At 36.0% G+C, this 26435-nt stretch overlaps 2 protein-coding genes across 4 annotated transcripts in view; both read left to right on the top strand.

The window, feature by feature from the left end:
• The first annotated feature begins 1483 nt into the window (after positions 1–1483).
• On the top strand, positions 1484–22454 carry LOC129392980 (MAM and LDL-receptor class A domain-containing protein 1-like). 3 transcript variants are annotated; one of them, XR_010109611.1, is made up of 6 exons: positions 1484–1681; positions 2606–2752; positions 6220–6386; positions 13476–13568; positions 16191–16398; positions 22325–22454. XR_010109611.1 is itself a non-coding variant. In XM_063595769.1 (5 exons), exons 2-5 carry the CDS (start codon positions 2635–2637, stop codon positions 16212–16214), a joined length of 402 nt encoding a protein of 133 aa, XP_063451839.1. In that variant the 5' UTR covers positions 1484–1681; positions 2606–2634; the 3' UTR covers positions 16215–17549. The 3 variants fall into 3 exon arrangements, 1 of the variants encoding a protein (XP_063451839.1); XM_063595769.1 differs by lacking the exon at positions 22325–22454 and having other exon boundaries at positions 16191–17549; XR_010109612.1 differs by lacking the exon at positions 1484–1681 and having other exon boundaries at positions 1701–2752.
• The window catches only part of LOC134728388 (MAM and LDL-receptor class A domain-containing protein 1-like), a 31342-nt gene continuing 25813 nt past the window's right edge, over positions 20907–26435 (top strand). The window contains exon 1 of the mRNA XM_063595888.1: positions 20907–22471. Coding sequence (XP_063451958.1) covers positions 22279–22471 — 193 coding nt within the window. The 5' untranslated portion in view covers positions 20907–22278. The remainder of the gene's footprint in view (positions 22472–26435) is intronic.

Here is a 26435-nt window from a genome sequence, read left to right as displayed (position 1 = left end):
ATGCGGAAAAGGAAAGAATGAGGGTCACCCTGATGCCAATGGAGTGAGTAGTCATGAATACGAAGTCATTTCAGTCTGCATGATTGTGGACAAAGTGAAATCTGCATGATTTCTTCACTCATTCAGCTGCACAGATACAGGCTAGAGTAAGTGAAGGGATTTATTTTCTAGAGTTTTTGCCATGAGAGTATGGAGAAGTATGAGCATGGCCAGGGAGTGATTGCTTGTCTGACATCTCTAATAAAGGAAATGAAGACAAGATAGGTGAGGGAAATAACTGAAAATAATTTAGGATCCTGGGCTTGTAGAAGCTGGCACAGCTGAAATATTGTTAGAGTAGAGATATGAAAAGAAGTGAGCTGGACAGATAGGGATGATGGTTGGTGAGTGGACCACTTGAAATGAAGACAAGGAAACGTTATCATCATTAGTAATGGTAATACTTCTTTTGAAGAGTGGTGGCAAAGGTTGTTTTTCATCGAAGTTCTCCTTCAAAGTCATCAATAAGAAGAGATCAAGAAACTGAGAAGCAAATAAAAGTGAATATTTACGTGACAGAATGACAGTGAGCTCAGAGCTAGAATCCTCAGGGGTTGAGGGGCAGGGCATCCTCAGGGCTCACCTACAGTGTCTGTAGGTGATTGTAACAAGCTGGAACAGTGAGGGGTGACATTTGACATGAGAGTCAAAGCTTGGGTATTTAGGAAGGTCAGAGGGAGAATTGTCTGCAAGTGGTATGGGCAGAAAGGACTCCTAGTCTACCTTCAAGTCTTATATTGGGGGGCTTGGGGAAAAGAAAACAAAAACACAGGCACAATTTTTTTTTTTTGAGATGGAGTCTTGCTCTGTCACCCAGGGTGGAGTGAAGTGGCGTGACCTTTGCTCACTGCAACCTCCACCTCCTGGGTTCAAGCAATTCTCCTGCCTCAGCCTCCCTAGTAGCTGGGATTATGGATGCATGCCACCACGCCCAGATAATTTTTGTATTTTTAATAGAGACGGGGTTTCACCATGTTGGCCAGGCTCATCTTGAACTCCTGACCTCAGGTGATCCACCCTCCTTGGCCTCCCAAAGGCCAGCCCATGCCTGGGATTACAGGTGTGAGCCACCATGGCCGGCCAACAGGCACAATTTGGGAAGGCTCCAGAGAAAGCAGTTCCAGGGAAGATCCACCTTCCACGTTTAAGGGGCACCATATCTTGTATTGGACACATGTACAACTGTCCTTCAAATAGTAGACTCTGAGTTCCAACATTAGGGCAATTTTTTTACTCCTATGAAGGATTGGCTTTGGGGCTTGCCTGTCATTATGGAGAAATGATTAAAATTCTGAAACATTGGCATAGTTGTTTTGTTCTGTTTTTCTCTGTCTCTATTTGAGTGGTGTGTGTGTGTGTGTGTGTGAGAGAGAGAGAGAGAGAGAGATAGAGAGATAGGGTTACCTAAAGGGTGATGATACCATAAAGAGAAATTGGTTACAGAGTGCTTTGTAGAATGAATATTAACATTAAAGCAAAATACTTGAGTCTTTCCAGTTGCACCTGCATTTCACTTCTTGCCAATCTTTAAATTTAACAGATGGAATTTTACTGTGTCAAGAAGCATTGAATGCTGAGCGGGAGCTATGTCATCCAGATACAGATCTCTGCAGATTTGATGCTACAGATGAAGAGTTGAGATGTAAGTGTTAAATTGAGATATTCACTTTTCTGGTATATATGCAATATGTGAGACTCAGAGACCACTCACAGGAAAGTGCACACGCCAACCTTTGTTGACATTAATGTCCTAGTTTTAGCTGGAGTGTTATTGGGAGGCTGTGGTGGTTTATACTAAATACATCAATTTAAGGCGATGTCATTTTGTGAAACAAACTGAAGCCATTGTGGAATGATATGCAATGTTTCTTCTATAAAATTTCAGTGTGATTATGAATAGTAAATAATTTAAACTAACTAATCTAATCCCATAAAGTAGGTAAGGTAAAATATAAAGCCATTTTAAAAATTGTTGACTGGGTATGGTGGCTCATGCCTGTAATCCCAGCACTTTGGGAGGCCGGGATGAGAGGATTGCTTGAGGCCAAGAGCTCAAAATTAGCCTGGGCAATATAGCAAGATGTCATCTCTACCAAAAAAAAAAAAAAGAATTACCTGAGCATGGTGGCATGCACCTGTGGTCCTAGCTACTTGGGAGGCTGAGGCTGGAAGATTGCTTGAGCCCAGGAGTTTGAGGCTACAGTGGGCTATGATTGCAACACTGCATTTGGCCTGGGTGGCAGAACAAGACCCTGTCTCTTAAAAAAATTAAAACATATTGTGACTGAAGTGGTGACACATACAACAAAAACTAGGAATCTCCTTTTTTATGGCAATGGGTCACATTTGAGAGGATATTGTACATGTGGATCAACTGAGAAATTTTTGCAAAATGGAGTTGCTGGTACACTCTAAGGCTTATTGAATCCCAACTTCCAGATATAAATTAGTGTGTGCTGATGTGTATGTGTGTATATAAGCCTTTTGGTTGATTACAACACATAACTTGGTTAAGCAGCCACTCTAGCAGACTAATAGTCCACCAAGATCTTTTTCTCCCGTTTAGTGTGTCAGGCCTGTGGGTTTGAATTTGACATGTGTGAGTGGACGTCAGAAGCATCTGCTGGCCAAATTTCCTGGATGCGCACAAAAGCAAGAGAGATCCCTGCATTCGAATCCACACCTCAGCAGGATCAAGGAGGTGATGATGAAGGTAGAAAAAAAAATAATATCTTTTATGTATTACTTTCAGAATTCTGCTTTATGGTGACTAGTTATAAGACATTACATAGGAGGCCTTGGTGAATATACTGAGTATATTTTATTGAAAATACATTCTGCCATAGGAGCTGAAGGTGAAAATAACAATTATGTTTCCAACAGTGTAAAACAAGAATTATACTAGGTTAACAATATTTTTTAAGTTTTATTATTTCCTTCAGGATTTATTATCGTGTGAACAAAAAGTATTAAAAGGCTTTTTTTTTTTTTTTTTTTTTTTTTGAGACAGAGTCTCACTCTGTCACCCAGGCTGGAATGCAGTGGTGAGATCTCGGCTCACTGCAACCCCCGCCTCCTGGGTTCAAGTGATTCGCCTGTCTCAGCCTCCCAAGTAGCTGGGACTACAGGCATGTGCTACCATGCCTGGCTAATTTTTGAATTTTTAGTAGAGACAGGAATTCACCATGTTGGCCAGACTGGTATCAAACTCCTGACCTCAAGTGATCCACCCACCTTAGCCTCCTGAAGTGCTGAGATTACAGGTGTGAGCCATCATGCCCAGCCAAGTCAGCCAGCTCTTTCTTTCTCTCTTTCTTTTTCTTTCTTTCTTTCTTTCTTTCTTTCTTTCCTTCCTTCCTTCCTTCCATCCATGCTTCCTTCCTTCCTTCTTTCTTTCTTTCTGTCTTTCTTTCAACACTGCTCTGTTGTCAATATGTTTCTTCCTCTTGCTAACATATTAATTTGTATTTTCTGTTTACTTTTATTCTTTTTGCTTTTTTTTCTTTCTTCCTTTTCTTGGAGGGGTGAGTATTGTTACATTTTTATTTTTATTTTTTTCACTGATCTGGAAGCTTTAATTTGTATATCTTATTGTTATGACTATTCTTAATTTTTAGGGTATATTCTTTATATGAAATTTCTTTAACAAAACCTAAAGTGCTCTAGTATTTCTGCCTTCTTGAACATGAGAAAGACCAAACTATCATTTAATTATTTTTTGGTCCTGAGTTACAGTTGAACATTTTAAAGAGTTTTAAAGTCAATATCTTGTTATGATACTTGTAATTAGTAAGTTTATATATTTCATTATTTTTCTTACTCACCATTGTTTTTTAGATTTCATGCTTTCCTTCTTGGTTCCCTTATCCCCTTGCAAAGGTTGACTCTTTAATCAATTTTTCTTTTATTTAGAAAAGATCTGTGGTGATGAGCTCCCATAGTACCTGTAAACTTAAAATGTTTTAAAATTGTTCTCACTTCGAAATAATAATTTATCTGGTCATACAATTTTAGAATTTTTTTTTAAATTTCTAAGTACAGGGTGATTTTCCCTCTTTAGCTCCTGATATGTGCTGTAGTGACGGAGAAGTCTGAGTGCATGTAATGGTTTTTAGTTTAATGCAGATTTTTAAAATGTTTCTTTATCTTTGTTATTTGAAAATTTCAGTATGATGAGTGCAGGAATGAGTATATGTTTAATTTTTAATGCTCAGAATGCACATATATCATCACTTGCAGAAATTATGTTATTCTATTCAAGTAATTCTCTCTTACTCCCTCTAATCTTTTCATCTTGAGTTTCTATTAAACACAACTAATTTTCACACTCCATAACCTGACTCCTCCTTTTTATTTTCTATATAATTTACTCTATTTTGAGTTACATTTCAGGGCTTCTGGTACATGAATTTTCTCTTTGACACTATGGCCAGTCTAGGTTATATTCTGCCTATTGGGCATTTAATTTAAAGTCTTAATTTATTTTTGTTTTAAGTGTATACTTGCTAATATTTTCTTATTTATTTCCTAGTGTATCTTAATATGTTTTTAATAGAATGTATTAGAATTGCATGAAATTTAATTTCTTTTTTGTACAATTTATAAATGTAATTCGTTTTTGCTGTCTTTAGCATTATATTTATATATTTTACTGTGCAGATTATTATTTTTTATTTTTTTATTTTTTGGGGGTAGCAGTAATATTATTATTATGGTTATTTATTTTATTTAAGTTCCAGGCTACGTGTGCAGGATGTGCAGGTTTGTTACATAAGTAAACATGTGCTGTGGTGGTTGGCTGCACCTGTCAACCCATTACCTAGGTATTAAGACCAGCGTGCATTAGCTATTTATCCCAATGATCTCCCTCCCCTCACCCCTCAACAGGCCCCAGTGTGTGTTGTTCCCCTTCCCTGCGTCTGTGTTCAAGTTGTTCAGCTCCCACATATAAGTGAGAACATGTGGTGCTTGGCTTTCTGTTCCAGCATTAGTTTGCTCAGGATAATGGCTTCCAGCCCCATCCATGCTCCTGCAAAGGACATGATCTCATTCCTTTTTATGGATGCATAGTATTCCATGGTGTATATGTACCACATTTCCTTTATCCAGTCTATCATTGATGGGCATTTGGGTTGATTCCATGTCTTTGCTATTGTGAATAGTGTACAGACTGTTTTTAAAAAGATTAATAGACTTTACTTTTTAGAATTACTCTTTTCAAACTGCTTTTTGCCTTGCAGGTGCCTTGTAATTTTTTGTTGAAAGTCAGACATGATTTACTGTGCAAAAGACATTAATGTAAATAGTGTAAGCTTTTACATTACGTTTATCCAGTTAAGGATCATATTATGCTTAGTATTTGCTGTAGCTGTAAATATGTGAGGCTAAAATTTGGTCTCATGTTCTTGTTTTTGTCTTTCTTGTTGTATTTGGGTTTCCTTAGAGACTTCTTTTTAAATAAATGTCAGAGACGTGCAGCAGTTTCAGTAGCATGAAGAAGCATTTCAGACTTTATTTTTGAAAATGAAGTTGTAAAATTATAGAAATCTCTTTATAAATCTGTGTTGTCATTGTTATTAAGTTCAAGAACAGCTCCAACTGGTTTTAAATATCAGATGGGGAAAAATTTATATACAATATCTTTATGTAAAACAAAATCCATAGGTGACGTTTAAAAGGACTGTAGATATCTCATACCTCTATGTGGCTTGGTAAGAAAGAAGACATTTTAAGTTGTATTTCCTAAAACTATAAAGGATTTTCTACAAAAAGTAAATCAAAAAATCATCCAGAGGGGCAAGAATTCTGGGAAGGATGAAGAGAAATTCTTGATTAAAAAAGGATTGAATTGTGATATTTAAAAGAAAATGACAATAATTTGGTGGTATAGCAATTTGTATATGTAGGTTTCTTTTACAGGAATCTTGAATTTTTACAAAAGGGTGTTATCAAATTTTGATTATAGAAATTAGGAGATTTCTCTACATATTGGAAATGATATATAAAAATGAAAACTTGTTATTTGTAGTTGATGTAATCATTTGAAAACACTCTATCCTTTTAAGTAAAATATTTGTGTTTTAAGTCTGGTTTTGAAAGCTTCAGAAATGTGATAGTTTTAGTCAGACAGAAAGAAGCTAATGTTTTCCTAAATTGCTTCTTTTTTCTTTTATCTTTCAGGTTATTATGTATGGGTAGGCGCTAAGCATGCTTTCACTCTTAACCATTTAGACAGCAGGGCTTACCTAAATAGCTCTGTGTGTCATTGCCTGTGCAAGAGCTGTCATCTTCAATTCTATTATGCAATGGAAAGCAGTGTCCTGAGAGTAAGACTGTATAATAATAAGGTAAGAAGAAAGTTGCATTTATTTCAAATTCATTGAATCAATGAAGTTTCTAACTCTTGGCAACTTGTGTTTCAATTTCTCAGTTGCGCATAGGCTTTTATTCTTTAACTTGACTTTATTTGGTGTACTTTTAAAAAGAATGATTAAGAAACTAGGATAGGGGACACTCTCATGTACAAAAGTTAATGTGATAACTTGCCCAATATTATTTCATAAAGTTTTCAAAATTCATGGAAGTATATTAAAGAAACTATAGATCTAATAAAAATGGGATAGCTGAGATTCTGTATTGTGAGCTCTGTATTGAAGCTCTGATGTGATCTGTTTTGGACATTACATCTATATATCATTAGAACTATAAATATAATGGTTAAAACTTACTTGTTTGGGTAGCAGTAGACATAATTTTTAAGACTGGTAATTATTGATTAAATATTGAACAATGGCACACTGGGTAGAGTGAGTCCATTCTTCTTCTCTCTCCTTGTCCAATATGCTCAATGAGTTCTAAAGTGTAAAGCTGGGTGAGTACTCCAATTAGTATAACAGATAAAAACAAACTGACAGCTGATTCCATAGTATAGGAAAACACCCTGCTTTTTCTACTCTTACGCACTCAGCACTCCCAATATCTCACTTCTGACACCAGATGCATGTTTTTTTTTTCCAACACAGCAATTCAGTTCTCTAGTGGACACCAACTGAGTGTCCTTTGATTTGCCTCAATTCTGACACTGCTACGTGAAGATAGTACAGATTCCACAGGTTGAGGTCTCAGGCCTACAAGACTACCCCTACTTCAGATGTCAATCACAAGCTTCCTATTGTGCCTCTTACCTACCAGCTATAAATTGGAGTTCCCATGACCCCCTTCTTAGGTTTGATAATTTGCTAGGATGGCTCACAGAATTCAGGAAAACACTTTACTCATGTTACCCATTTATTATTAAAAATGTAGATGAACAACCATATGGAAGAGATGAATAGGGCAAAGTATGTGGGAAGAGGGGTGGTGCTTGTCTTCCATGCATTCCCAGGTGTGCACCCTCTAGGAACCAAAATGCGTTCAGCAATCTAGAAGCTCTCTGAAACCTGTACTTCAAGAATTTGTATAGAGGATTTGTCACATAGGTATGATCATTTATTAGCTCAATCTCCAGCCCCTCTCTTCTTCCCCAAAGAGGTGGGGCTGAAAGTTCCAAGCTTCTAATCATAGCTTGATCTTTCTGGTGATGAGTCCCATAAGATTCTATTAACATCCCTACTGATTAGGAAATTAACAGGTTTTTGGGAACTATCTGCCAGAAACTGGAGATGAATAAATATATTCATAATAAATAATATATAATGTATAATTATATGTAATATAATATATAACAAATAATATATTTATTATTTTATGTATCCAGATTTATATGATTCACATAATTACATCTATATGTATGTGAGATATCTATAGATATATATCTCTACACATCAATATAGATATAAATATATAGATAGATAAATATGGATGTCATATATATATCACATATCTGTAGATATATGGATGTGATTATATATATATATATCTCCCCACACATCCATATACACACATATAGATATATAAAATAATATACATATGTATATAAATTCTTTTTTAATTGAATGAGATATAATTTTCCTGGCATTCTGGAACTTGTTATGTTTTTGAGTTTTTTGCAATAGTACTTTGTAGTCACTGCCCTGCAATCTATTTAATATATTTCACTCCATTTGGTAAGGTGTGGGGGGAGGAAGAAAAGGGGACAACATCTCCCTATCCTTCCTGCAGCATTACAAACTGTCCATATACGTGGGATCAATTTTACCAAAAAGGAAGAGAGAAAAAATTTAACTGTATCCATGTATGTTCCACCATTCATGCCTCAATATTTCAGTTGCTGTCACCTGTGCTGTTTGAACCAATCCCAGCAAGCCTCCATGCAATCTACAACATTCTATAATTTCCAACTCCTTCTTCAATAAAGACATAGTAGAGAAATTCTTGAATAATTTCGATGAGTTTAAATTATAGTTAAAATGGTTAAATTATATATGTGGGCCTATGGTAATGCTTTTCAGATGACAGATAATTAATTATTTCATTAAAATTGAATGAATTTTTAGCCTAAATTTAAGTGGAAATTTGTATTATAATATGGTCTAATCCTGAGGATTATTTTAATCTGCTCTGAAAATGAGTGATGTATTTTAAAAGTTTCAATGCATGTAGAATGGAATTGTGTATTTAATTATGAATGTGAGTATGTACTGTGTATGTAATTATGAATGTGTATATGTATTATGTAATTATGAATGTGTGTATTTAGTATGTGTGTAATTATGAATGTATATAGATTGGAATTACTGAAAATGAGTCATGCCATTCTTCTGGTGGCTTTAGAACCATACAAGAAAAGAGTGAAAACAAATTGGCTTCAAGTGTTCCATCATATAAAAATGACGTTAGATACCACACATCATTAACTCTATTAATCAGTAATACAGTTATCAAGATTCTGTCTCTCATATTATAAGAAAAGAAGTTAATCATAGGGAAATGATCTAGTGTATTAACCAGAACCAAATGAATGTACATCTTAGAGATTGTTGACTGATGTTTGATTTGTTAGTATCCTGTGAGGTGTCCTCTCTTTTCTGACACTATTTGCTATCCTCTATACATATGTTACTCACTGATGCAAAATCTGCATCAAAGTACATTTAAGTCCCAAGACAATGTTTTATCACACACTTAAAATGACTCCAAACAAACCTATCATTTAAAAAAGTAGCTCTTGATGAAAATGATGATTTACATCTTTCCATGAACAGAATGCTGTTGTATGTTGCGAACATCTATTACTCTATAAATGTGAGGAGGTAAGCCAAGAAATATCTAGCAAGAATGCTGAAGGTTGTTTTCTTTATTTCCAGAGGACATTAGAACTTGAGAAGTGAAAAACTCAGGTGAAGGCAAGTTGTTAAATAAAGAGTTCACTCTTTAGAATCAGCTCAAGTGTGTAGCAATTCTAGTTTGTACCATCTAACCATTCTTGGGTTAGATCTGCGTCCATGATCTATAAAATAATACTCATAGCAACAGACTACTTTTGTTCTGTGTAGGGTTTCCATGTAATTATTTACCAAGAAATTTACATGTAATTTTTCTTTACAACCAAATTTACTTGTAATTCTTTACCAAATTACATGGTCTTATTCCTAGATGCGATCAAAAGTAGTGAAACTCAACAACATTGACTTTGGTACCCTTGATTTCTTCACTGGAAGAGAAAAGCATAGACTGGCATCTCTAAGAGATAGAGTGTTAATAAATATGTTAAATATTTTTCTTGAAAGGTAAATCGGAATTATTGATCCTGGACCGGCGGAGCAAAGATGTATTTTTTAAAAAATTATTTACTGATTTTAAGATAAAAGTAGAACATCACTTGAAAAGCTTTGCTGAGTTGGAGATTTCTTTTTTACATTAACACCTGTGAAAAGTAACTAGAAAGTGGAAGAGTAAGAACAGAAATAAAATGAAACCTGATTTCACTAAGAATAAATTCCTTTTACAAAACATTGCTAGTGCCATCAGACTGGAAAATGTATAGAAAAATATAGATCTCATTCACTGTGTACTATGAACTTGGCTTATGAAAAACTATTTAAGTTTGGAAAGAACACTGCTCACTTTTCAAAAATGTAAGTGCACCCATCTTCGGGGGAGCAGAGGGGAATCAATTAGTCACTGTGAAAAAAGAGCACAATAGCTCTAAATTATTTTCATAAAATGAAAACGGGGGAAAGTGGTGAATGCAATTTGCCAAGAGGTGTCACTAAAAGCATCTGTGTAGGGTGTAAGTGTTTTGATGCTAAATAACTGAAGTTGTGTAAGAAATAAGCAGAAGAAAAATTAGTTGCTTGTCTCAACTTTTTATAACTCCAGTTCATCCTGATCCGCCATGAAAGCTATCAGCCGAAAATATGTCCACGCCATGTGCTTCATTGTCTTGTGGAAATCTTCACAGTTGATATGAATAAGTAATGAAGCAAATTGTAATGGATTTAGACTATCTTCTGAAATATTTAGGTCTTGGAAATTTGGAGTAGGCATCTGAGGGTGCAGGACTAAGTTGAAAGTAGATTCATTTTTAGAAAATCTTGGGCATGCATAAAATATGTGAGGCTGAGTGAGGACACAAATATTGATATCACTTATCATTTGGATTAAAACAAGATGTTGCCTTTCAGGGCCGTTTTCTATCTCATGCTAGAAAGTGGGACAGAGCCAGGCTCAGAGCTCAAACTGAGACATAATTATGTCAATCTTCACATTTTTACCATATTGTTACCTAAAAATTCATGCATTCTATATGTAAACATTATGAACAATTTGGTCTATTTTTGGGAAGAAATGTGAATTTGAATGTCTAATAAAATGTAAATAAAAATAAGATTTCAAAGCATAAAAGCATCAACATAAATCATAAAGACCAATGCCATACATGCCGTAGACAAAATTTTGAGTACCTTATAGACTTTTTTATTTTATTTAGTTTTTTTGAGACGGATTCATGCTCTGTCGCCCAGGCTGGAATGTAGTGGTGGCATCTTGGCTCACTGCAACCTGCGCCTCCCAGGTTCAAGTTATTCTCCTGCCTCAGCCTCCTGAGTAGCTGGGATTACAGGCACCCACCACCACGCCTGGCTAATTTTTGTATTTTTAGTAGAGATGGAGTTTCACCATAGACTTTTATTGAGCTTCTTACATTCAATACATGTTTTGAATGCAGTAAAGGCTTGTTACTACACTGATAGCATGTAGTAACAATTTTACATAGATTTTGCAATCTGAAAAATGATCATTGTACAGGTACATAACATAGATTTCTCTAAAAGATGTAAATAGGCCTTTGATAGAATGACCAAATTAAGAATATAATTTTCAGAATGTAACTGTATTGTTTGGAACTTCGACCAAATGTTTCCACAGGAAAAAATATTTAGTATAAATTGAAATTGTGCAGAAAATGCATCTGACAACATTTTTAACCTTTATATTGTTTGCCTGTAATCTTTTTCTTTTCTAGTATCATGGCAATATTACAAAATGTAATAATGTTATTGAGATCAACATTTAAATTGCTGATCTTATTAACTGTTATTTAGAATTTTATTTTTGAAACGCAGTACTGTTTTTTTTAAAGATTTCATCCAGAATACAGCACACTGATGGGTCTTGACTCTTTATCCAACTTGCCAGTCTGTGTCTTTTAATTGGAGAATTTAGTCCATTTACATTTAAAGTTAATATTGTTATGTGTGAATTTGATCCTGTCATTATGATGTTAGCTGGTGATTTTGCTCGTTTGTTGATGCAGTCTCTTCCTAGTCTTGATGGTCTTTACATTTTGGCATGATTTTGCAGCGGCTGGTACCGGTTGTTCCTTTCCATATTTAGCGCTTCCTTCAGGAGCTCTTTTAGGGCAGGCCTGGTGGTGACAAAATCGGTCAGCATTTGCTTGTCTGTAAAGTATTTTATTTCTCCTTCACTAAAACTGGCTAGCCATATGTAGAAAGCTGAAACTGGATCCCTTCCTTACACCTTATACAAAAATCAATTCAAGATGGATTAAAGATTTAAACGTTAGACCTAAAACCATAAAAACCCTAGAAGAAAACCTAGGCATTACCATTCAGGACATAGGCGTGGGCAAGGACTTCATGTCCAAAACACCAAAAGCAATGGCAACAAAAGACAAAATTGACAAATGGGATCTAATTAAACTAAAGAGCTTCTGCACAGCAAAAGAAACTACCATCAGAGCGAATAGGCAACCTACAACATGGGAGAAAATTTTCGCAACCTACTCATCTGACAAAGGGCTAATATCCAGAATCTACAGTGAACTCAAACAAATTTACAAGAAAAAAACAAACAACCCCATCAAAAAGTGGGCGAAGGACATGAACAGGCACTTCTCAAAAGAAGACATTTATGCAGCCAAAAAACACATGAAAAAATGCTCATCATCACTGGCCATCAGAGAAATGCAAATCAAAACCACTATGAGATATCATCTTACCCCAGTTAGAATGGCAATCATTAAAAAGTCAGGAAACAACAGGTGCTGGAGAGGATGTGGAGAAATAGGAACACTTTTACACTGTTGGTGGGACTGTAAACTAGTTCAACCATTGTGGAAGTCAGTGTGGCGATTCCTCAGGGATCTAGAACTAGAAATACCATTTGACCCAGCCATCCCATTACTGGGTATATACCCAAATGACTATAAATCATGCTGCTATAAAGACACATGCACACGTATGTTTATTGCGGCATTATTCACAATAGCAAAGACTTGGAACCAACCCAAATGTCCAACAATGATAGACTGGATTAAGAAAATGTGGCACATATACACCATGGAATACTATGCAGCCATAAAAAATGATGAGTTCATATCCTTTGTAGGGACATGGATGAAATTGGAAACCATCATTCTCAGTAAACTATCGCAAGAACAAAAAACCAAACACCGCATATTCTCACTCATAGGTGGGAATTGAACAATGAGATCACATGGACACAGGAAGGGGAATATCATACTCTGGGGACTGTGGTGGGGAGGGGGGAGGGGGGAGGGATAGCATTGGGAGATATACCTAATGCTAGATGACGAGTTAGTGGGTGCAGCGCACCAGCATGGCACATGTATACATATGTAACTAACCTGCACAATGTGCACATGTACCCTAAAACTTAAAGTATAATAAAAAACAAATAAAATAAAATTAAAAAAAAAGATTTCATCCAAATTTTTGTTCCATCCTAATACTGTTTATCTACAAAAAGCAGCTTTACTACATAAACATGCTTCATTTTCTTATTTTTTAATGATATTCAGCTTTTTCAATTTGACTACCAAGACTTTAGATTTCCTAGTACCTTATATCATACAGGTAAGGTAATACCTACTACAATGTAATTAAAAGAGCATGTATGTAAATGTGAAGATTAGAATATGGGTAATGAGTGATGTCTTTGTCTTCAAATCAAAGGAAGAAGAAATATTTTGGACATACAACATATCAACTCACAGCCAATGGGTGAAAGCAGATGTGTTAATACCAGAAGATCTGAAGACATTTAAGGTATGAAAGAAAAAAAAAGTATTTTTTTATCATGGTTTAAGTTTTAGCTTTGCAGCAATAAATTGATCATGCACTGCTAAAGTTAAATTAGCATTTAAGTTAGGGATGCGTGCTTGTATATTTGGGGAGAGTGATTGCTTACTTTTTAAATTGTACCTTTTCCTTCTGAGACCAAATTTCCCATGGCGGGGGAAATAGAGTGTATCCACTCTTGTTCACAGCTTCCTCATTCTCCACAGCCTTCCTTTCTTGCTCCCCAGCACCATGCTTTGCCCCAGGGAAACAAATTGCATTATGAAGTAGGTAAATAGTAAACTGGTATTGAAACTTAGTAGAGTATAGGCAAATGCTTTGAATGCAATAATTCATACCTTTATAACACATGGAAAGCTCTATGTACACCAAGAAACATATGAAACATACATAGGCTCAATAGGAATGCTGTCTCTTAAAAAATTAAATTGATATTTTGTGTTGTATTAGGTTGGCGCAAATGTAATTGCAGCTTTTGCCATTGTGGCTTTTGCCATTGCTTTTAATGGCCAAAACCTCAATTATTTTTGCACCAACATGATATACGGAATGCGTAAGTTTATTTATGCTGGAGTGTGAGTATAAAATGATGATACTGATTATATGTGTGGGTTATGAAGCCAATTTCATTTCTTTATAGTGATATTCCATTTATACATCCTATCACAGCCTATTGAGTTAACATTTTGACACTATTTAATTTTCATAGGCTGATATCTGTTTTTATAACTCCGCAGGTACTAAACAAGTTTCTTTTTTTATAAACTGAAGATTAAATTTTGTTTTAACTCAAAGATAAAACAAAGTAAAATGTAAAGAAAATGAATTTGAGAGTTATTCCAGGTTCTCAAGTGGATATGTAATGTAATTAGCTGTTCAATAATTATAGGCCTTTGAGATCTAAGTTTAAAACCATCAATTTTTGAACCTCAAATTGATATCATTTCTGCATTTCTGATCTCTTGCTGCTATGAAAATATACAGCTATACATTAATAATTTTTACATGTATGATATTCATTATGGGAAAAGTATGTAGCAGCATACAAAGTTTTCTTATTGTTGGATATGATTTAAATTTAATATTATTTTCTAAACCAAATTATTAGACATATTTGCAAACTGAAAATCTGACCTTAAGTAATTATTAATGAACAAACCAATATATATCCCTCGTATTTTGTTTGTTTGAAATGGAGTCTTGCTCTGTCACCCAGGCTGGAGTGCAGTGATGGGATTTTGTCTCACTGCAGCTTCCACCTCCTAGTCTCAAGCAATTCTCTTGCGTTAGCCTCCCAAGCAGCTGGGACTACAGGCATGTGCCACCATGCCCAGCTAATTTTTTGCATTTTTAGTAGAGATGGGTTTTATCATATTGGCCAGGCTGGTCTCGAATTCCTGACCTCAAGTGATCCACCTCCTTGGCCTCACAAAGTGCTGGGATTACAGGTGTGAGTCACTGCACCTGACCTATCCCTCGTGTTTTGAAAAGAAAATCTATTCAGAAACTTTAAGCTGGATGAAACTGAAGGAAGTCAATTTTAATTCTTAGTATCTGGCTGGAATTTTAACCACATTTAGTGCTGTTTAATAGAACTTTCTGCCTAATGGAAATGCTTTATATCTGATGTCCAGTATGGTAGCCACTCATCACATGAGGCTATTGAACAATTGAAATTTGGCTACCATGACTGAGGGAACTAAATTTTATTTTATTTTCATTAATTTGAATTGAAATAGTCCTCTGTAGCTCATGGCTAATGTTCTGGACAGCAAATAATTACTTATCTGTGATACAGTCAGCTATTTATACTTCTGCACTTTTGGTGTTAAGTAATAATTGCTCTTGGTAGAAACTCAGGGAATGCTAATACTTTGACATTATCTTACACTTGACCAGCAATGTGTGGTTGTTTCATTTGCTAATATTGCTTATCTCCAGAAAAGCTAGCAATTCAATTGGTGACAACAAAATTTATTTACTTTAATTGACACTTCTTTTCTCATTAAAGAAATTACTCTTTTATGTAAGTTGAATAGAGTTTTATGTTTATTCCCTTACTTTTTTTATTCCTATATTGTGTCTGTTTCCGTTTGCCTGATATTTTTCTTCATGTATTCAAATACTAATTTCACTAGTTAAAAAATAAGTCAGATGCAGTTACAGCTCTTGTTCTATAAGTAATGACAATACTTCTTATTTTCCTTGAAAATGAAAGAAAGAGAGCTGTAAAGATGATGACCAAGTAACAAGTTTGCAGTCAGGGACATTTTTGATAGTTAAGTGGGATGCTTGTGTTTTGCCTGATCCTGGGAGGTTTCTCTGAGCCTTTAGTGGAGCAAATGTTTCCATCAGTTTTTTTTTTTTTTAATACTTTAAGTTTTAGGGCACATGTGCACAACGTGCAGGTTTGTTACATCAGTCGTATGAGCATGGGTTGAGCTTATCAAACAGGAACTTTGTTATATATTGCCTTGGTTGCTTTAAACACTTTTTCTCAATAACTACTTTGTCTTTATCAACCTTCTTTAGTTTTTTGTCTTATTAAGGAGATTGCAAACTCATAAATTAATCTTTTTCTTCCTAAAGATTACTTTTGAAGGGACTCTTTAGAGCCAGAGAAGTTTTATTGCCCTTGATCACCTCTGGGTCTATGCCTGTGGACAGACCCAATCCAGAAAGCTTTGCTCTGCAGACGAATTCCCTTGCACTAGTGGCCAGTGCATCGCCAAAGAATCTGTCTGTGACTCTCGGCAGGACTGCTCCGATGAGAGTGATGAAGACCCAGCAACTTGCTGTAAGTGAGTGAATGGCTTACTAGTTTACATGCTCTAATTCAAGACTGTTAGTTGGATTTAAAACAGTCTTTGTTTCTATCAAGGCAAAGGTAAGTCATATGTATGAAATGTGATAAATATGAATTATCGCTCTGAAACTATTGGTACTATGCCTTCAGGGATCTCTATTTTAACTTAATGTTTTGGTGCTTGTTGCAAAGTCTGCAACATCTCTCAATTTATTCTACAAATGAATAGTTGTGATTATTGTTGGCTGGGTGTGCGAATGTGTGTGCTTTGATTAAAGAGAAGATGTGTGGTAGAAGGAAATTTTTGTACCTTTGCCTTGGAGGCATATAGTATGGGTTGCTAACTTTTATTGTGTATGCTTTTTTCCTCTCTAGTCAATCATCTTGGAAGCTGTAGCTGGGAGGGATGAGTAGGAGGAGGGTGGCCCTTCCTCCAGGGCAGCTACCATGATTGTAGAGATCACTTCAGCCATCATGGCTGCCCTGGAGGAAGGGCGGCTCTCCTCTTACTTGCCTAGAAAACACTTCAACCAACCGGGTGCAAGGGCTCACACCTGTAATCGCAGCACTCTGGGAGGCCGAGGCAGGCAGATCACGAGGTCAGGAGTTCAAGACCAGCCTGGCCAACATAGTGAAACCCCCGTCTCTACTAAAAATACAAAAAATTAGCCAGGCGTGGTGGTGGGCACCTGTAATCACAGCTACTTGGGAGGCTGAGGTAGGAGAACTGCCTGAACATGGGAGGTGGAGGTTGCCGTGAGCTGAGATCACGCCATTGCACTCCAGCCCAGGCGACAGTGTGAGACTCCGTCTGAAAAAAAAAAAAAAAAAAAAGAAAAAGAAATCACTTCAGGCATGACTGGCGTTTGGGAGGGCCAAAGTGCCCCAACACCTGTCTTTCAGGCCTTTTCTGAAGAGTCTTTGATAGAAGTGATGACAAGAGATCCCATTGCTATTCAAGCATAGTCATAGTTCAACAAAAATATAATTTAATTTACAATCCACAGGATGATTCTCATATGAGGTAACTTAGCAACTGAGATCCCTGTGTCTCTTTAGAAAACATGAATTCCAAGGATATGAATCCAATTTCTGTATCACAAACAGGTGGTTTTTAAAAGATATTAAAAATTTGACGTTTATTTTACTGCAGTGTCTTATTTTAGTGAGATGTTTTGTTGAGCAGAGGTGAAAATATTGTAATAACATAAATGCCACCTTTTAAGAGAAAAGCTCTGTATAATTGGTTTCTCTTGGGAAGCTTGGATTTTATTAAGAGCAATGCGGAGGGACACAGGAGAGAGGAGATGAGAAAGTAAGGCTAAAATCCCCTTCTGCCATGTTCATCAACAGCAATCCAGTTAATACTTCAGACTCCTAGCTTTAAACCAAGTAATCGGCTAACCAGTGTGAGCTCAACGGAGCTTTTGGGCTGCTCTCTTCTTTTGTTCAAAACAAGCGATGTAAGAGCAATTTATTTACTCCAATGTATGTGAAATTTCTTTCTATGTTTTATTTAAATTTTTTACAGACAATTTGCTTCATTTCTGTTGGGGAAATATTTCTTTCTAACAGTTTCTATAATTCTTAATGTCAATAACTGAAGGAAAATATATTTCCTTTCTTTCCACGTATATAATTTTTTTTTTTTTTTGAGACAGAGTCTTGCTCTGTCACCCAGGCTGGAGTGCAATGGCATGATCTCGGCTCACTACAACCTCCACTTCCCGGGTTCAAGTGATTCTCCTGTCTCGGCCTCCAGAGTAGCTGGGATTACAAGCATGTGCCACCACACCCAGATAATTTTTGTATTTTTAGTAGTGACGGGTTTCATCATGTTGGCCAGGCTGGTCTTGAACTCCTGATCTCAGGTGATCCACCGGCCTCAGCCTCCCAAAGTGCTGGGATTACAGTCATGAGCCACTGCACCTGCGCACTTGTATATTTGGAAGCTTAGCTTTTTCCCCTCCATTATTTTCCCCGTAGTAAATCATACTTTATGTTCACCTTTAAAAAATTGTTTAGCATTTGATTTTCGACATATTTTCTCATTTATTGAAGTTTCATTGATTATGTATATGACATTTTTCCAGTTCAGTAGCTCTTGATGCCATATTCTGCTATTTTCTTTGGGTGAATGCAGGAATGGGTAATTGTGTTTCTCAACAAAAACAGTGCTACTTATTAGTCTTTTAAGTTTTTAAATAGTGTAACCTCATTTGTCCAAAGAAAACCTGTCATGTTTGCATGATTGAGATTGACTTGATATAGGGAATATGTCATAAAAATGTAGCCATATTGCATACAGTATATATGTGTATTCATGTATCTTGATACCAAAATGAGTGTTTCATGTAAATATATATACAATTATTTATGCTGTGAAATTATATAGATTTGGATTATTAGAATTGATATAAATTTACACTATTTGCTGCACTAAAGAATTTAATATATTTTTGCATATAGACACGTGCATATGTATATTCTTACAAAATAAAAGAGGCTTTCCTTTGAAATTTAAAACCATATTGAAACATTTTACACATACGAAAACATTTGTGTTTTACAAATTTGAATTTGTAATATCAAGTTTTTTTCATAAACGATTCTTCCATGTTCATGAAGCACAAGAAAAATATCTTTATATATATTTTTTTATTGCACTTTAGAATGAATCTCTAGGAGGGTATAGCTTGTGCAGGCAGTTTGAATAGCACCAGGAATACTTACCAAATTCTGGAGAATGAGTAAATATGAACTCGTGAGGATTGTCAGTTGGTATTCCACAGCCAGTGTGCTTTTCCCCAAAGGCAGACTCACTCAGGTCTTCTCTCATTATCAAGTTGCTCTTACTTTTAGGTATTATTTTAATATATGGCATAACATAGCCTCCAGACCGGTGGCTTTTCAAAATCAGTTAATAAAAATGGCCTGTGGGTTTTGCTGCAACAGCAGACTCCATGGACCAGAGCATCAGCATTACCTGGGAACTTAGTGGAAATGCAGAACCTCAGGCCCTGGCCCAGCCTTACGGAACCAAAAGCTACATGGAACAAGGTCCCAGGTGATTTGTCTGCATATGAAACTTTGAGAACCACTGTACCAAAGAGGCTTCAGGAAGGAAGACAGCTAGGGGAAGAAACAGATGGCATCTAAAAAAATTGATTAAAACTAAAGGCAAACAAGTCAGAGTTCTCTCAGGGTAGAAGCAAAAACTCTCTTTACTTTGCTAGTCCTTAAGAGCATCAATATTAATAAAATATTTATAATGTGTATTTGTAATGTATATTAACACAATATTTATAATATAATCCTGTTAGAATCTAATATATTCTCATTAAATGAAATATTCCCCATTCATTTCCCATACATAGCTTTCTTTCTTATTTCACAGAGAGCTGATTAACTTCTGGAGGATTCATAAAATATTTTACTTTTCATGATCCAGAATTTTTCCCAGCTGCACAATGAAATTCTTTCTTGTCTGCTCATATGCTGTAGTGGTTAAATATGCAAGAGAAAGCTTTGTCATGATCTTAAAATATTACTTTAACTGATGAACTCTGAGTAAAATTTCTCTAAAACCAAACAATAGATTTTTGATGTTTATTAACATAATCCTGTATTAAATGAGGGCAGTTAAGATTAAAATATATCTGCACCCTCATGTTCATTGCAGCATTATTCAAAATATCCAGCCAAAACAACTGAAGTCTCTGAGAATGGATCAAACAAGTGGGGGGGGGGGTGTGTGTGTATGTGTGTGTGTGTGTGTGTGTGTATAAAATGTATATGTGTTCACAATGAAATATTATTCAGCAATAATGAAGAAAAAACTTGCTATTTGTGACAATGATGAGCCTGGAGGGGATTATGCAAAATGAAATAACCCAGACAGAGAAAGACAAATACAGCACGATCTCACTTATACATGGAACCTAAAAAAGTTGAATTTGTAGAAACAGAGAGTAGAATGGCAGTTGTCCAGTGCTGAGGCCTGGCCGAAATGGGGAGGTGTTGGTCAAAAGATACAAATTTTCACTTACAAGATAAATAAGTTCTGGGAGTCTAGTGTACAGCCTGGTGACTATAGTTAATAACACAGTATTGTATACTTGAAATTTGCTGAGAGTAGATCTGAAATGTTCTGATCACTCACACAAAAGGTAACTATATGATGAAATGATGCTAATTAGCTTTACTGTGGTAATCCTTTCTCTATGTATATGTATATCAAAACATTACATTGCGTACCTTAGTTACAATTTTGTTTGTCACTTATACATCAATAAAGCTTAAAAAATTAATACATATATATGCAATATGTTTTAAAAATCTCTATCAAAATAATTAAAATACAACATGCCAAACATGTCCAAAGATACACATTGGATCCCTGAACAGTTTATACATGAAATAGATCTAATTTTCAGACACATGCTACAACATGGATGAACCTTGAAATAAGCCAGAGACGAAAGGACACGTATTGTTTGGTCCCAGTTATATGAAGTACCTAAAGTAGGCAAACTCATAGAGACAGATAGTAAAATGGTGGTTGCCAGGGTTTGAGGGGAGGGGATATGGAAAGTATTGCTTAATGGGGGTGGAGATTCAGTTTGGGAATGAAAAAGTTCTGGAGATGGATGGTGGTAATGGTTGTACAACAATGGGAATGTACCTAATACCATAGAAGCTTACATTAAAAATTGTTAAAATGTTACATTTATGTCATGTATATTTTACCACAATAAAATACACATTTGTATTTATATATAAAATTTCAATAACTCATATAGGAAAAAATATATATATATAGAATCTACTTCACTGTGTTCCAAAAAAGTTGGCATGATAGATATATCTTCAAATCAAAATAGTTCAGGAAATTCCATGAAAAAGGGGTTTTTTAAATTATAGGACTTTAAAAACAATTTTAAATGCTAATATGAATTGTGTACCTTCACAGGGGACATTGGTATAATAGTCAAATGAAAGTAATTTAAACCAAGGATCTTGTATGATGCATTAATTTTTACTGTGATATTGTCTCCAGATGTCTTTCATGTAAAAAAAAAAGTTGGGCCGGGTGCGGTGGCTCACGCCTGTAATCCCAGCATTTTGGGAGGCTGAGGCAGGTGGATCACGAGGTCAGGAGATCGAGACCATCCTTGCTAACACAGTGAAACCCCATCTCTACTAAAAATATAAAAAATTAGCCGGGCGTTGTGGTGGGCGCCTGTAGTCCCAGCTACTCGGGAGGCTGAGGCAGGAGAATGGCATGAACCCAGAAGGTGGAGCTTGCAGTGAGCCAAGATTGCACCACTGCACTCCAGCCTGGGCCTCAGAGCGAGACTCTGCCTTAAAAAAAAAAAAAAAAAAAGACAAAAGATAACACCAGCTCAGTTCCGAATATCTAATTTACCTGCAATTCCAAAATGGCTAGGTATTTTTTTTTTTTTTGAGAAAGTGTTAGGATAGAATAATAAAATGCATACTGAGATGCTGACCTCAAGTTATTTGTGTGTCCAGAATTAATTTAAACTTCCCCTTTCCCAGTGGATTTTTTTCATTTAAACTACCATCTCAGCAGGTTTATACTGGGCAAGCAAATTAGTTACTCCCTGAAAAGCTTTGGAGTTCCACCTTGTATCATTAAATAAAATGGAGATGGCCAACCAGAATGAAATGTACCAGACTTACAGATGGAAGCATGTGGAAGGGTCATGCCTCACACAGCACCTGAGATATTGTGTGTGACTAGATAAAGGAAAGCTATTCCGATCATTAGAGAATATTCACTGCCAAGCAGAATAATTTTGCAGGCCTCCTAAGATGATTAGCTAGCGTAGAGCAGTGTTTGCCTGCATGCTCTTCATTTCTCCTCACCTGTTTTCTCTTCTACGTGTAACAGCAAAGCATCTCGCCTGTGACTTTGAGTCGGGTTTCTGCGGTTGGGAGCCATTTCTCACAGAAGATTCACACTGGAAGCTGATGAAAGGATTGAATAATGGAGAGCACCACTTTCCTGCAGCTGATCACACAGCAAACATAAATCATGGTAGGACATTTTCCTCTTTAAAAAAAATAGTTTTCTTTCTTGCATGTTGTGGAATGATGATACTGTGTATTTTCATTTCTATTCTGTAGACTGTATACATGGAACTCTGGTTTGTCTTGCTTTAAAACCTCCTGACCAAGTTAATAATTGGCGGGTAATTGAGTTCCCTGAAAGGAGCATTGTTTTAATCACCAACATGTTTGTTGTTGCAATTTTTATAAGTTGGGTTAAAGGCATAAAGAGGTGGAAAAGTTTTCTGATCATTTTCTCAAGTTGCCCAGAATCAAGTACAGTAGGCTTGCCTTCTTTTTAGAGCAATCCAATTTTTTCAAAACAGGAAGAAAAATAGTCTAATCTTGTTTCTGGGAACTGAGAACAGAGATTTAGCACTATCTGTGAAATAAATTTACAAATACTTGAATGCAATTTAATCAGTCTTCGGGCTTCTTTATAATAAACAGTCTTATTCTTCCACATATATATTTTTAACCATCATTCCAGTGTTTACATATCATCTTAAAATAGAGGAACCATAACTACCTGTGGTATTCCAATAAGTGTCTGTGAAACTCCAATAAAACAGAAAGGGTTTGTTCTCTTTTCTCTTTTGTTTTGTTCACATTTATCATCGGATGTCATTCCCCATATACGTTAGCATCGTGTTAACTTTACTTTTTAAATGTATATGTTTTAAGTAAAGAGTGTCTCGCCATGTTGCCCAGGTTGATCTCAAACTCCTGGCCTCAAGCAATCCTCTCACCTCAGCCTCCCAAAAGTGCTGGGATTACAAGAGGGAGCCACCACACCTGGCAAACCTTACAATAGCACAACTGTACTTGTACTATAGATCATCTTTCAACCTTATTGAACATTATCCTATTTGTTTCTTCCTTCAGACTTCCAAAGAATTATACCAAAAATAAGTATTGATCATATTTTTAATTACAGCCATTGGAAATTGGGGTTGGTGGTAGTGGGTGAGGGTGCTAGGGGATGGGGTGGGAAAATTCAACCATCCATCTGTTGGCTACAGCCATAAACCTAGTTAATTGTTTAACAGTGTGGTAAGTTCTTAATTTTTGCTTTTGTGCCATGACTCATTTCTTTAACATTTTGTAGAAGACAAAGTTAAGTTTAAAGTTTAAAATAGAAAGGGGACTATAAATCATTGGAACTATGTATTAACAACACATTTTCTCTAAACTCATATAATATTTTACTTCTTTTTCTCTGTTCAAGCCAATTATTAAATACACAGCATAGACGATACCTGGATGCACAAAGATGGATGCCACGATCCCTGCCTTTGAGGTGGTCTCAGTCTGGTAGCTTAAGTAGATAAGCAAGGAATTGCAATCGGTTATGAAGGATGCTTTAAGAGGGATGGAAGGTGATTCAGATGGATTCGAGATGCCTTGTTGAAGGAGATGACTCCTGAACTGAGCACTGAAGGGAAATGAAAAGTAGTCAGGAAGCCAGAAGTAAGGAATTACTGAGAGAAGACGGAACCAAAGAGAGGTGGGAGGGATCATGTCCTAATTGGAGGGAAGAATCCCCAAAGAGGGCAGAAAGATGGGAGTAGTTAGGGATGAAAGACGTGTGTGATTGGACAGGGAGAAGAGAATTGATGAAACAGGAGAGGAAGGAAGGGGACTCTAGAGAGTGCTGAGGAATTGGAAATGTGTCTGCAGGATGATGGCGACCCAGGTAGTCATGTTAAAGCATGTGACCGATCAAATTTGCTCTAAAGGGCTGTTCTGTCTGAGACGAGGAGAATGGAGAGGGTGAAAGGCTGGAGTCAAAAAAACATGGATGTGCTGAAGAAATATCAGTGAGAGATGATGAAGTCCTAAGCCAAGGCAGTGATTCTCAAAGGGAAGCTGTGCGGGCAGTGTGTCATGGTGGTCTGATGTGAGCATACCATAACCAGTTAGGGAAGAGCACGGGCTGCCCAGGGTTCCGACACGATGTTGACACTGCACCCATGTCTAAATATTAGGGTGCTTCAGTTTTATTAGATAGAAAATAGAGAAAAGAAAAGTAGCTTCCCTGTGGAGTTGTCATGAGGATTAAATGAAATAACACCTGTGAAGGTTTTTCCATGTAGTAAGAACTCCATAAACATTAATAGATATTTGTTGTCCATTCTAATAAGAAGACTAGGAAAAACACCAGATAAGACAATTAGAAAATATGTTTGTAAATCACCTTTAGTCTTTTGCCATCTTATAATTACTACATAACTATGATTTGCATTAAAAAGATTCTAATAGAGCCCCTGTGTTAGATGTTGAAAGACCCATTCTTTTCCGGTGAGTTGAAGAATAGTGAAAGATAACAATATGACTGATAAAACTAGGGGCAGCTGGTCTCACCCAGAGTGTGAGGGACAAAAACGCAGTCTTTCTCATTTTAGAAAGGGCCAATTAAAAAAAAAATTATATATATATATATATATATATATATATATATATATATATATATATATCTCTGGATCACGGAGTCAACATCTCTTTACCCATGATTGCCATGATCAAACCTTAAAGAGAATCAGTAGTGGTTTTAAATTGCAAGTGAGGAGGAAAATTTAAAAAAATGAAAAAGGACCGGGAAGGGAAAGGAAAGTGAAATGGAAATTTCTGGTAGAGTCAGAGGCAGCCTAATAGTTCCGATATCTAAGAAAGTGGAGTTCTAGTTCATTTTGTTCTTACAGCCTTAAACATATAGATTGCAGCTTTTAAATCTGTCTATCTGTCTATCTATCTATCTTTCTATCTATCTATCTAACTAGCTGAGACAGAGTCTCACTTAGTTGCTCAGGCTGGAGTGCAGTGGTGTGATCCATGCTCACTGCAAACTCCACCTCCCAGGTTCAAGCAATTCTCCTGCCTTTTCCTCCCAAGTAGCTGGGACTACAGGTGCACACCACCACACCCAGCTGGTTTTTTGTTTTTGTATTTTTAGTAGAGCCAGAGGTTTCACCGTGTTCACCAGGCTGGATATGTTGATATTATGTAGTTTTTGTGTGTATGTGTGTAATTAAGCCTCGAATTTCCTTCCTGCCTTTTTTGCTTCGTTTCTACCTTCCTATTCCTACTCTGTTAAATTTCCATTGAAATAGGCAACTCATGTTAATTATGTTCCACTTTTATCTATGTTCATATAGTCACACACAGATATATATATAGTAGATACATACATATTCAAAATTATATGTGTTTCTGTGATTGTTTTTTAAGAAATATATTATCTTGTAACTATTGTCCCTATCTTCTTACTAAAGATAGCTTATGGCAGTTGCCCCAAGTCATCAAATACTATCTATTTTTTTTCATTTTTTATGATAAAGTATTGGTTAAATGTAAAATTCAACCATTTTAGTGTACAGTTCACTGAGTTCTGACATACATACACAATTGTGTAACCATCACAAAAATGAAGATATAAAACAATACTATTCCTGCCCAACACATTGTTCTGTGCCATTATGTACTCAATAATTCTCCCACCTCCCACCACTGACACCAATGATCTGATTTCTAGCCCTAGTGTATGCCTGTTCCAGAATGTCTTGAAAATGGAATCATATCATATGTAGCATTTTGATTCTGCCTTCTTTCAATTAGCATATAGGACTTGAGACTCATCCATGTCGCTGGCTTCAGCCACAATTCCTTCCTTTTTCACTGCTGAATCGTTGGGTCCATTGTGTGGATGAGCCACACTTCATTTATCCACTAACCAGCTGAAGGACACTTAGATTGTTTCCAAATATTGTCAAATATGAGTAAAAACACCATTAAATTTGCATACGTGTTTTTGTCTGGACATAAGTGTTTATTTGGTTTGAGTTCTCTATCCAATGCCTGTGTCTGTTTTTGTTTTTGTTTTTGTTTTTTTTGCACTCTGGTTGGTGAGAGAACTCTACCATTCCTGACTTTCTGTGACCTTCGGGAAATGTTCC

This window comes from Pan paniscus, chromosome 14 (genome assembly GCF_029289425.2).
Source record: "Pan paniscus chromosome 14, NHGRI_mPanPan1-v2.0_pri, whole genome shotgun sequence".
NCBI lineage: Eukaryota > Metazoa > Chordata > Mammalia > Primates > Hominidae > Pan > Pan paniscus.
The sequence above is the reverse complement of the archived record's forward strand: the minus strand, read 5'-3'. Positions and strand labels throughout refer to the sequence as shown.

Coding starts and splice junctions, on each gene's coding strand:
- LOC129392980 (XM_063595769.1), top strand. CDS start 2,635: ATGTGTGAGTGGACGTCAGAAGCATCTGCTGGCCAAATTTCCTGGATG. Junction 6,387..13,475: donor TAAGACTGTATAATAATAAG/GTAAGAAGAAAG, acceptor TTCAAATCAAAG/GAAGAAGAAATATTTTGGAC. Junction 13,569..16,190: donor AAGATCTGAAGACATTTAAG/GTATGAAAGAAA, acceptor TTCTTCCTAAAG/ATTACTTTTGAAGGGACTCT.